The following is a 12,067-nucleotide window of genomic DNA, read 5'->3' as shown; positions in this document are numbered from 1 at the left end:
AGTAAAATGTAAATTATCTGCTGGAATAATGATTCGGGATCGGGTAATTAGAGGCTGGTGGATAATTGCACAAACATATCCACATACATCTCAGCAGCAATTGCCCCTCTAGAGCCAGTTCCTTTGGCAAGCACTGGCCCTGGGCAGCCTGAGGCCAACTCAGGACACAGCTCCCAGGACGGAGGAACACTTGGCATCAGGCACATGCAGAAGCAGGACTCGAATCAGAAGAGATCCCAGAAACCATCCCATCTCACTGACATGAGCAGCTCAGCCCCGTAGGAGATCTCCAACCCAACACAAATTAATGAGACTGGTCCTCAAAGGAGGAACAGCAGGAGGCACTGGCAATTTATAAAGCAGGAGGAGGAAATTGCTCCTCACCAACCTGTTATTTCTTAGTGGAGAGAGCAAGTTACTCAGTGGGTGCTGCCCGAGGGGTACAGGAAAGCCACTCAGGGAAAGCAAAGCAGACTAAGAGATGAAAATGTTCCCTTAACCGTCCTAACAGCACAGGTTAAACACAAGGAACACATGTCAGACTGCAACCAGATAGCAGCTGAGCAATTCAAGTCCCAGCTCTCAGCTCAGCTGAGTGGGCACAGGGCTCCCCTGGGAGGGCAGGGGAAGCTAATGAGGAGGTGTCAGCAATTAGAGAGAGCCCAGCCTCCCCTGGGGCTGCCAGGTTTAACACGGAGCGGCGTGAGCAAAGATCTGGGTTAGCAACGGGAGGAAGCAGAAGAGGCTGGCGGAGGCTGTCGAGGCAGAGCTCAAAGATGCCCAGCGGGTGCAGAAGGATGCTTGCTGTCTAGATGGGATTTCAAAGGGTGAGGTGATGGCATCCACTCACTTGGTCGCCTTCTTGACCTGTAGTCAAGATGGAGCAGGGTGCATTTTAGGAGATGCTCAGCCAGGCCAGATGGAAGATTTGGAGCCACCCTCACTAAACCTAGTAAGTGCAACCCAGAAACATGCCAGTAAGCCCTAGCCAACACAAAGCTTGGTCTGCAGCCCTTCTGCTGTCCCACAGTGAGTCTGACCTTTGCACTGAGGCTTCTTCAGTGCTGTGAAAATAACCTTGACAAAAGTATTTCCTCTTCAGTTGTAAAAAGCTTTGAACAGAGTTGGCACAAACGGCAATTGTTTTATTTGACTGACCACAGCCAAAAAAATATACCTGGGGGGTTGGACTGGGTGTTGGAAATAGATGTCCCATGTCCTTTCAGAAAATAAACTGGGTTGCCCGTAGCACAGATCTTAACCTGCGATGTGAAATGGAAGTTTTAAAAAAAAACCCTTTCTTCAAAAAGTGTAGGAAAAACAGTCCTTAATGCGTGTTTGCAGAGCACCTAACACAGCCCTGATAGCTGATACAGACCAGGCACAGAAAAAGAAACCCTTTAATTCTGTGACATAGGCCCTCGGGGATTTCCTTCTCTTCACCCTTCGCTGAGTTTCCGTGTGCCTTACTTGAAGGGAACTCATAACCTGCTAAAACAGAACAAGCCTGGTTCATAAATGTAGTCTGGGGCTGGCTAAATTTGCAAGTTTAGAAAGAAGAAAAGCCACTAAAGTATTAAATCAATTCTTCTATTTAAGAGTAAAAGCTCTATGAGAGTAATTTATTTAGAAATGATTTGGTCTGGGGATTTCCATTCATTAGTTGTGCTCTATCATGACAACCTAAGAAGAAAATCAATAGGAACAACCTTTGCGTTGGCGACTTAATAGTTTCTTGTGATAATATAGGGTCATTACTGCATTCAGCGTGACTAAAATTAGATTGTCAGACTATTATGGAGGAGAGAATAACGCCTCCTATTTTAATGATCATAGGAACGCTTTATGGTACGAGCCATTAACTGCAGGAGAGCACAGGTCAAAAGGGTGTCCCTGTACAGCACGTGGGGCCCAGCTTCACGTGAAGCCAGAAGAGCTATATGCTGGTTGATGAAGAGTGAAAAGGAATGGGAAAAGGGCTTTTTTTTTTTAGTTCAGCTGATTATGAACCTCCGCTAACCGCCCTTTCCCTTGGCGTCAGCTCTTCCAGCATTCACTGAGAGCAAATGGTCAGGATTACCCTTCTGTTTGCTGCAGATGCCCCATCTGGGGTACAGGCAGGTTTTCCATGTCCTTTACTTATCCTTAGATGTGAGTCACCTGCTCCATGGAGAACTACCCGCTTTTGCATCCCACAGCTCCCCCTCTCCATGGGTCCAACCGAAAGCTGATCCAAACCCGTGTGGCTCCCTTGCCAGAGGAGAACCTGCAGAGCAGCTTCTTCAGCTAGCTAATATATAGGATAAAAACTGCAAGGCATTGAGGCCCCCATTTTTTGTGTTACACTTGTGCTAGAAACTGTACTAATGTGACCAGGTAATGACAGAGAGTGCCCTTGCTCACCCCAGGATCCCGTGGCCAAGGGGATGGCAAGGGAAGAGTGGTACCCCACCTGGAATATTCTCTCATCTCTGGGAACTGGGGGAAGCCTATTTCCAGCCTGCAGCCATGTGGCAGAGCCAAAATGAGGGACCAGATGTCCCATGTCCTGGTTGAACAGCCAGTCCAGTGGAGGGTGCAGCTCTCACAATAATGTCCTGCTCTGGCATTAGACCAGTTCCTTTGACACCAAGTCCACCGTTTGGCAAAATCTGTATAGTTAAACTCATAGCTCATTGAGCTTTGCAGCCCCTTCAAAAGCATTTCTGTTGAAGGATTAAGACCTTAAATGAGAAAATCTGTGAGCTTAAAGGGTGTTTTGTTTCTGCCGTGATTGATGGAAATGTAAAACAGTTTGTATGGTTTCTATTATGTGAATTGGTCTTTCTCAATGTCCATTCAATTCAACATGAGTTTGACAGTGAAGTGGCATGAGTTGGTTTATTGGTCTAAATACCTTTATAACACAAAGCAATGTGGATCCACTTTTCAGAAAACTGGACACTAACCAGTAAAAATTGTATAAACAGAACCACCTGGAGGCAAAGCATTCATTGATGTACCACTCTTTACTGAAAGCCCTAATAAAAGAAAGCAGAACTACTGCATGCAATCGACAATATGAACCCTGGGCACCAAAATCTATACTCAGCCTGTAACCTAAATGGACCCACTTTCTTTTTCTAAAAGTGATTATGTATTTGTTATTGACACACCAGTTTAACTGCCAACATGAGTACAACCAACAGAGAAAAATGATCTGGCTTCCAATATTCAACCTCCCTGCAGGTCACCCAAAACTGTTTGCACCATTATTTGTGAATAACATTGATATAAATACCCAAATTAAGAAATCAATGGCAATAATAAAACCAAAGTTACTTTGTGGCTCTAGATTGAACCATGAAGGAAATCTGGCTAGACATAGGCATGTATGAATGGGATCCCAGTGCAAGCCACCTAAATTGGTCCATGAAAATTGTCAGGATTACTACATGCTTAGGGATATATGCCCATACTTTTCTCTGTCTTGCATGGGATTGTGCTCCGTGAATAGTTCTGCTGAAGACAGGAAGACAGCTTCCAGAGCAAAGCGTTTTGTGGTGTAACGGCATTGGAGTTTGGCTCCCCGATAGACCACAATCACGGGCGGATACCAGTGGCTGTTCTCTGCTGCTGTTCTCTACATGCCGCACATGCACGCTTGAGAACAAGGAGTTAGGTGACAATCTGCAGCGCAGAAGCCCTCAGCGATGAAAGATTGTAAGTGGTAATTGAGTACAGTGAGCAGTTAGCTCCTGGCAGTGATTTAAGTGACCTTCCTCCTCTGAAGGAGCTTTGGATTTAAGCTCCATGCAGATGAGAGTAATGAAACTCTTCAACCCAAAAACTCAGTGGCAATTAAACGTGTTATTTAATACACACAACTGTGCATATGTGCAACATAAATGTGTAACCCAGTATGCATACGTATACACATATATATATTCTTTTTGTACCGATTATACCAACCAGTTTCTCAAGTTAAAATGCAGCAAGAATGAAAAGAGCAAGTCTTTTCAAAACAAGACATACCTTGAAGTGAATTACTATTCTGTGTAGCATGGCTTCTCAGCCCTTCGTTGTACATGATAGGCAAACCCAGACATTTCTGTTGAATAAACACAGAGGTAGACAGTAAGTCCATTGTCAACGGAATGGGTCTGGGTGGGAACCAGTGTGTAACGCCATCAGCTGCTGGTGGCTGCTACTTTGGTGATACAAATGCATCTGGACAGGTTCAGGATAGGATGTCGGGCTTCGTGCGGCTTTTCCATGCTCTGACAGTGTTTTGTACCTTGGCCTACATGGTTAAATGCTCGGTTTGTACTTTGGCTAGGGATGGGTGAGCATGTCTAGTTTCAATCCCTGTGTGTACTGTGGCCTTCATAGTTAATTTCAGCCTTCCTGAGTCCTGTTAAAAGAAACATAACAGCACTAAAGGACAAAAAAAAATAGGAAAAAGGACAGATTTCAAGAAGGGGGATGTGGACACCTCTAATTTTTGGGTGCCCAGGCAGAGAATCTTTCAGTGGGGCTTATTTTCTGACAGCCTGGAGCATGTGTCTTCTAAAAACCAAGCCTTGTGAAAGTACGTACCTGTGCTGAACAAGAGGGCACGATGCAGGGATCCCGCACTAGCGCTGGGCGACTGCATCCCAACAGCAGAAACGACAGAAGGAGACCCCAACGTGCTGCGTGCCCAGCTATGCAGCCTGCCAGGAACACGACCATTAGCCCATACACCCAGCCCCATTAGCGCGGCCATCCTCACCCCTCATCCCGGGCAGTATTGCTGCACAGCACCCTCCCAGGCTGGGCAGACTTGCCCTCAGCCCGTGTACTGCAGTAGAGATATACAAAATGACTAGTTGGGCTTGAAAAATCTGCAATATGTCAGCCCTTTCCAGTAGCCAATGCTGCTAGTGAGTCTGTGCCCCTAATACAGTTCAGGCTGCCCTTTACCTAGAGAAAAAAAAACGAGATAAAACTTATTTTAAAACTTTATCTAAGCACACAGGTGTCTAGAGCAGGGGATAAAAATGGTTTTGAACCTTGTTGTACACCAAAAGATGTCCAGGATGAGTTTGAGAAGTCCCCAACCCTACACGTATCACTTGTACCTAGTTGAGGCTTGCTGCTCTTGCAAAATAGATGCAAAGGCTGCTTAAACTGAACGCCTGACTTCTATATGGCAAAATTCGAGGTGAGATAGCCTCTTTATAAATGTCTGATCCTGAACCCACTGGAGTGATGAGTGGAGCTGACAAGTAATTTTGAATCCCTTAGTGCAGAGCAGCGTGCCACGCCGGGGTGAGCCTGCACCTCCCGTCCCAGCTGGTCTCCTGGGCTCGAAGGTCCCTGAGCTGCTCATCCTTTTCTGCCGCTATGTAAGCCAGGGCAGCTGTACAGAAATTCAAATTGAACCCAGGTGATTCAAAGCCTCCTGAAACTGCTACTTTCCCCTTTATTTATTTTTCTAGAGAAGATGGAGTGGGGGAGTTAAATTGCTAGATAGGTGGTGTTGCTCGCTTTCCAAAGGGGCTTCTCAGCTGCCCAAAGCACACACACTGCTAAGGAGTAATGGGCAGACCCTTGTGAAAGCTGAGTGTGTTTGCTGACAGGGTACATTGCTAAGGCTTGTGCCAACCCTAGAAGTTAATTTAATGCCTTTTTTTTTTAAAGAAAGCCTTTTTTTTTTTTTTCATTTTTGGTGGAATGAAGAATTATTCTTGAGGATTAGCGTGAGCTGGCAAAAAGGCACTGGAATAGAGCTCAGAACCTCCAGGTTCCATTTCTTGCTTTATTTGCTGCAAGATTCTCCCCCAGATCACTTCAGTTCTCTCTCCCCTTGCTTGTCTAGACAGCAGAGTGCTGAAGGCAAGGGCTGCCTCTCCCTTGGGGTGAAATCTGGTCTGACTGAAATCAATAGCAAAACACTCAGGATGCAGCCCTGGCATCACTGAAGGCAATGGCAAAAGTCCCACCGACTTCAGTGGGGCCTGAATTTTATACCCTGTGTATTTCCACAGAGCCTAATTTAACAGGGCCTTTATCTCAGCCGGGGAGTGAGATGCCCCTGTAATACAAATAATGGTATTTATAAAACACCTCTCATGCGCACACAGCACTCTACAACGTGGGGAACGTGACAAAGAACAGAGCTCCTGCCCAGGAAAGCTTCCAGCAGCAAGGCACGAATGGATAAATTACAGGAGAAAATAATAGCGACAGGTACCATCTAGGCAAAAGAAAAGCAGCATGTGGTAACTAGAGCCGGAACGCTTCATGGAGCAGCTGTTTTTCAGGAACTCTCTGAAGGAGGAAAAACGAAGGCTGGGCAAACCTAGAGAGGCTGTTGCAGGCTTGTGGGTGGTAAATAAACTGGCTGAGGCTGTAGAGTCGGGTTTAGCCTTGAGTGAAATATTGCAGGCGTTGTGGAAACTCTTAACAATAAGGATTTCTAATGAAAATCTTGACAGACTTTTAATGACACGGCTGCTTCAGGGGGTTGTAATAAAAAGGTGAAGCTCGTAACATTTTGGGCTGTCCTGCCTGCTCGGTGCTGCCAGCTTTCACCCTGACAGATTGAACTTTAGCAGTTCAATTCCCAGACTGAAATGTTGCCAGGATGATATCGCCTCCGCTCCTCAAACATTTACTGTGTGTTTTTCAAATATCATGCAATAGCCGAGGGCAAATAGCATGTGCTTCGGTTCATCTTTTGTAACACCTCAGACCTCACTGCCATGAGTAGCGAGAAACCTCTTCAGTGCTGGGCTCAAAACTGTCTCTTCTCTTGCCAGGGGACACTTGAACTGGCTTCAGCTGGACCGCCGGGTGCTGGAACATGACTTCCCCAAAAAGTCAGGACCAGTTGTGTTGTACTTTTGTGTCAGGTAAGTGCATGATGGCAAGCCTTTCCCATGGGATACAGCTATGGACAACCTGTTCCCTAGAGGCCAGGAAATGAGGCTGTCGGTTTCCCACGGTAGAAACACCTGTGGACAAACAAACACTTTTACAGAGGTTTCTTTTGAGCTCTTTGGCTTCAAAAACTCTTCTCACATGAATGTAAATAAGTAGTAGCCACTCTAACACCCATAGCTGCCCACAGAGAAACCTTGCACGAGGGCAAGATGAGACGCTATGTCTTTACGTTTTTATTTGTGGGTTTTGAACTCCTGGAAAGTCCAAGCTGGGTAGGGCTGCAGAACAAAGACCTCTTTCTGCCAGGATAACCAACCTGAGCCAGCCACCTGGAGGGAAAACACTCGCTCCCTGGCCGGTGAGCCATCCGTTTCCTCTGGATGGTGCCCAGGGTGTGTGTTGTGTCAGGGACCAGACTAATCCCGCTATAGCTCTGTTGTATTTGCCTTCTGGACTCAACCGCATAATGGTATAATGAATTACCCACAAATAGCAAATGATGGCACTTCACGGCAACCAGTTGGCTTCTGCATGGGCATAGAACACATTCATAGACTGGACTGGACCAGACTAGAAAGGTTTTAATGAAGTTTATGGCAGTTTGGGAGAATTTCTCTTCATCTGGGAATTTTGCAAGGAACTGTTCGTGTTTGGAAGCCGCTAGAAGCTGCCGGTGCTCTTGTGTACGCAGCGTCTTTGCCTCCAAGGAAGATATCTTCTGAGAAGACAAATTTGCTCTTGCAGCTTTAAAATGCCCAGAGAGAGCCCGGGGGTTGGGATGGCATATGTACAACATTAAGTTGAGGGGTTTTACTTACTTTTAATGGATAGCTCATGTCTAGAACTAGCCAGTGCAGTGTTACTGTGTCTTTTCCTGTTAGCCTTTCCACTCCAGTGTTACATTACATCTGACATCACTCTCATTCCTTCCATAGTACCCACTAAAAATGAAGACCTACTTTTGAGTTTCTTCCCCTGAGTGATGCTTTTTTCCCCCACATAGTGATTGTCATTCATTTAACTTCAGTTACAACAAGGCTTCTCAAGAGAAGACACTCTTTTGTTCTGTTCTGTCCCCATATTTAGTTGTGGATATATCTTAGGACAAACCAAGGCTGCGCAAAGCCCCATGACTCCAGAACTGGCTGTCTCTCCCAAGAAAAGACAGTCTATATTTTGGGCACTCAAACCATAGGGGTAGATCCAGATCTGAACATTTCCAGTGTATATGATCCAGATCCACCTGTGCTTAGAACCACACAAAACTGCTGGTGCTCTTCTGCAAAAGTGTTAGACTTTTAGGCAAATTAAGCAAAACAAAGCAAACAAAAAATCATTAAGAACATACCAGCTCTGTTGTCAAGCATCTCGCCTAGGGACCAAATTGAGGAGTCTGTGCTAGGGCAGGGATTCCACGGAAAGCAGATTTTAGGAGTGGAACTGCTAAATGCGTGAAAGCCGGTGCTACTGAGCCACTCTCATTTTCATTTCAAAGACCACTCAACGAGCATAAATATTGCCATCTGTACTGTTTTATGGAAGTTGGCAGCACAGCGGAGACAAGTCATTCTAGCAGGATCTTAGCCAAGAGACATCTTGGGACTATGGATCCATATAACAGTAAATGAGTGACCTCTCCTGTTCTGGGATCATAATCCATAGGGAAAATCCACAGGGGAAAAATCAGCATTCAGTGTCTGAAAAGTGAGCACATGAAAACCAGACGGACTATGGGTTTATACTCTTTTTTGTGGTAGTAACGAGTAGATTGTCACACTGAGTCATGATTTGAAATGGACTGGAAGGCCAGATGCCTCAAGAGTTAGGTATGGGCATTAACTTACCATGGGTTTTCTACTGGTTTTCTTCCCCTGTGGATGTCAGACGCTGGCAAGAAGTTGAAAAAGTTTCCCAGCACTTAAAGAGTTCCCATGTCCATCCACAAATCTGATCTGAGCAGAAGGCAATTGGAGAAGAAACTGACTCCAGCCAGCTGGCTGAAGTTGGAAGGGCCCCATGTATCTGTTACCAGCGGTTTCAGTTCTGGCTTGGGAACTAAAGCAAGGGCTGAAGGAACGGTTGTGAAGAGACCCACCCATAGACAGGGTTGTATTTTGATAATCTGGGGGTGCACAGCGGCTTGCAGAGCCATCCATACCATAAACAGAACGCAGCTTCTCCCCTGCTGCCATGAGGTGGGAAGCAGAGGTAACCAATGCTGTACTACACCTAATTACAAATGTGCTAATCTCTAAGGGACTGGGTGCCCATGACACCTACTATGTCATTGGTATTCTTGCATTACCTCTCCCAAGCACTGCAGCTGGGGGTCCTAATTGGGGGGATAGTAATACAAGTAACTGGATGTGCCAGATGCTCATTACAGAGAAATCTGTTTACTGTATCAGGATTTAGTAATCATGTGGGGTTTTCCCTCTAGTCAAAGTAAATGTACAATTCAACCGCACCAGCTAACTACTGAAGACGTGAAGCTTCAGGCAAGAACAGTAAATGGTAGTTTGTGAAGAGGAGAAGCTACAGAGGAACCATTTTCACTTTTTGTGTGACCATCAAACTGTTTTTACCCTTAACATGCCTGAAGCAATGTTGATGGGCAGCATGTCCACCAAAGATGCCATAGATTTTAGGCTGTTTTAAAAGTGCAGACATTTAAAGGAAGCATGCCTTTCTAAGCAAAGACTTCTTGGAAGAACCGTGCTGAAAATAGGAAGTTTCACAGGCTTTGCAGTGTGAAATTCTCGTATTTTAATCTCTGCAGTACTGTTGAAGCTTCATCTTTTGACACACACTTCCTTGGGGTTTGACATTGTTGAGCATTGAAGTCCGGTGTCTTTACTCTCTTCCATAATCAAAGACCAAAAATTTCCCAGCACTGCCAGAGAAGGAGGATTTCATAAGGATGTTCTTAGCATTCATTCAGAAGAAATTGCTTCTGCCCTTGTACACGTGCACAGCTAACTGGAGCCTGTCTTCAGGTTGTCATCTAGTCCTTCTCTGGAAGCTTTCCACTGAGAACAACATAGGAATCTAGGATGCAATCAGAACTGCTTGGGCAGCTGTGAACTGCCCCGTGGCTATTCTTGTGCAATATTATTTTATGAGACTCTGCTAATATCCGTTTAGATAGCTTTAAAGCCATACATGAAAGCAAGAGGGAGGGCCATGTGTCTTGCAGGGGGGGTAGGATGTCTGGCAACAGGACAGGAGCGATACTAGTTGTCATCTTAGAATTAGTTTCCCCAGGTGGCTTTCTAAATCCCTTGTGTCTTGGTTGTTGGTGAAACTCATTCCCTGCCTCAGAGGGTTTACAGTGCAGATAAACCAAGGCAGATGAGAGTCACAGCAGAAGTCCGGGAGAAGCAAAGGATGGGGATGAAGGAAGGGGGGATTGCTTGACTAGTTGATTTTACAGAGGTGTTTTGAGACCAGAAGAGGGCAATGAAATTGTACCTCACAACATGAGCTGCATGGCAAAGGGCAGGAGCCTAAGTAAAGTGTGGAGACCCAGGCAGCAAGGAGGTCAGAGGAAAACAGAGCTAGCAGGGGTTCAGATAAAGTTGGTTTTATTTTTGGCAGGAAAGGAAGCATTTTGCTCTGACTCACACAGGCAGGAGAAGGAAGGCAAAGTTACGCCCTTTGTGCAAACCTTTGAGGTGGGTGAGGACCAGAGCATAGACACACTGTTTGTTCATGGAAAGCAAAGTTGGCCAGGCTTTGCAGTGAATTCTCATCCTCAAACAATGGCCTTGTGGGATTAGCAGTCCTTAGCTAGGGAACCACCAGCATGGGTCTGAGCTCTTTCTCTTCTGGATGTTTGTCATGCTGTTAATTTATATGAACAAGCTCAGCAAATAAAATTCACTTCACTGGTGGATCTTTTCCCAGGAATGAGTGTATGTGTTCTCAGGGTAGCTCCACCAGCTAAACAGTGACAACTCACTGCAGAAGTCGTCACGCTAAATCAGAACAGCTCTCACGTGAAAAGGCTTTTCTTTTAGAAAGGCACGGAAAAAAATGTGAAATAAATCCTCAACACTCAAATACACTGTGGGGCAGAGTTTGTATCTATGGCCCAGCGGTATTCCCACAAAGGAATGCCTGTGTCCAGCAATGCCTGGCATGTGTTCATATGTACTGGCTAGCCTGAAGTCAGCATGGGAGCTGTGGGGGCTCCAGACTTTCAATATTGAGGCCAGACATTTTGCCAGGTTGCCACAGTTACTACAGAACAAAGTCACCTTAGATAAGAGACCAGCACTGAAACCCAGAGCGCAAAGCTCATGCATATCATTGCTTCCTTTAGCCTGAAGGAACGGAGCTCTGTGTGCATCACACAGGTCTGAGGCAGGTGGGACAGACGTCCAAGATGGGACTCACCACACCAAACCTGAGATGTTTACCTGGCAGACGGCTCTATGTCAGGGCTAATTAGCATAGCCTCTCTGTATAACCACTGTAAAGAAATAGGCACTTTTCAGGAACAATTCATCTGACTTATTTTAGATGACTGCTTTGGAATTCAGTAAGTTGCAGTCTAAAATACCTATGTCTCTTCTCTGACCTCAGACCCCTGCTCAGATGTAGGCAACTACATTGTAGCTACCTCTTTTCACCTGATGGATCCCCTCCGTGTGCATCAAGGGCAGCCTATAAATTCAGATTATTATTTCAAACAGGGTTAGCGCAGGCAGGGTTGAAGAGGCTTTTCTCATCCACAAGGCTTTGCCTGACTACCTGAATGGAACTGGACCAGATTTCAGCTGCTAATGAGGCCTTAGGCTATTTTAGTTTTTCAGCCTTCCTTTATATCCGGTCTTTAAAGCCACATTCCATTAGAAAAAGAGTAATGTTAAAAATAAAAGGAGCAGGAGTCCATTTCGAAACAAATGGCCCTGGAAGGAAGAGACAGTGTTTGCTAATATCGATTGCTCGTAGGGCTAGAGGGACCTTACAACTTGTTGCTGAAATCCGTTGCTGCCTCCCACATTGGCCAGAAGACACGTACGGGGTGCAGAGTCATGGCATCCTGCTCCCAATTTGCCCGACTCACTCACATGGCGATCCCAGCACACCGTGGCTGTGCATGCCGTTCATTTCCACTCAGCTTTGCATCTCTCCGAGAAATTAGATTAGGGGG

General features: G+C 45.7%; 1 protein-coding gene across 1 annotated transcript in view; it reads left to right on the top strand.

The window, feature by feature from the left end:
* The window catches only part of FRMD4A (FERM domain containing 4A), a 185,939-nt gene that overhangs the window by 88,478 nt on the left and 85,394 nt on the right, over nt 1–12,067 (top strand). The window contains exon 4 of the mRNA XM_035889183.1: nt 6,786–6,878. Within this exon, the coding sequence (XP_035745076.1) occupies nt 6,786–6,878 (93 nt within the window). The remainder of the gene's footprint in view (nt 1–6,785; nt 6,879–12,067) is intronic.

The sequence above is a fragment of the Egretta garzetta genome, unplaced genomic scaffold (assembly GCF_000687185.1).
Source record: "Egretta garzetta isolate BGI_Z169 unplaced genomic scaffold, ASM68718v1 scaffold291, whole genome shotgun sequence".
NCBI lineage: Eukaryota > Metazoa > Chordata > Aves > Pelecaniformes > Ardeidae > Egretta > Egretta garzetta.
The sequence above is the reverse complement of the archived record's forward strand: the minus strand, read 5'-3'. Positions and strand labels throughout refer to the sequence as shown.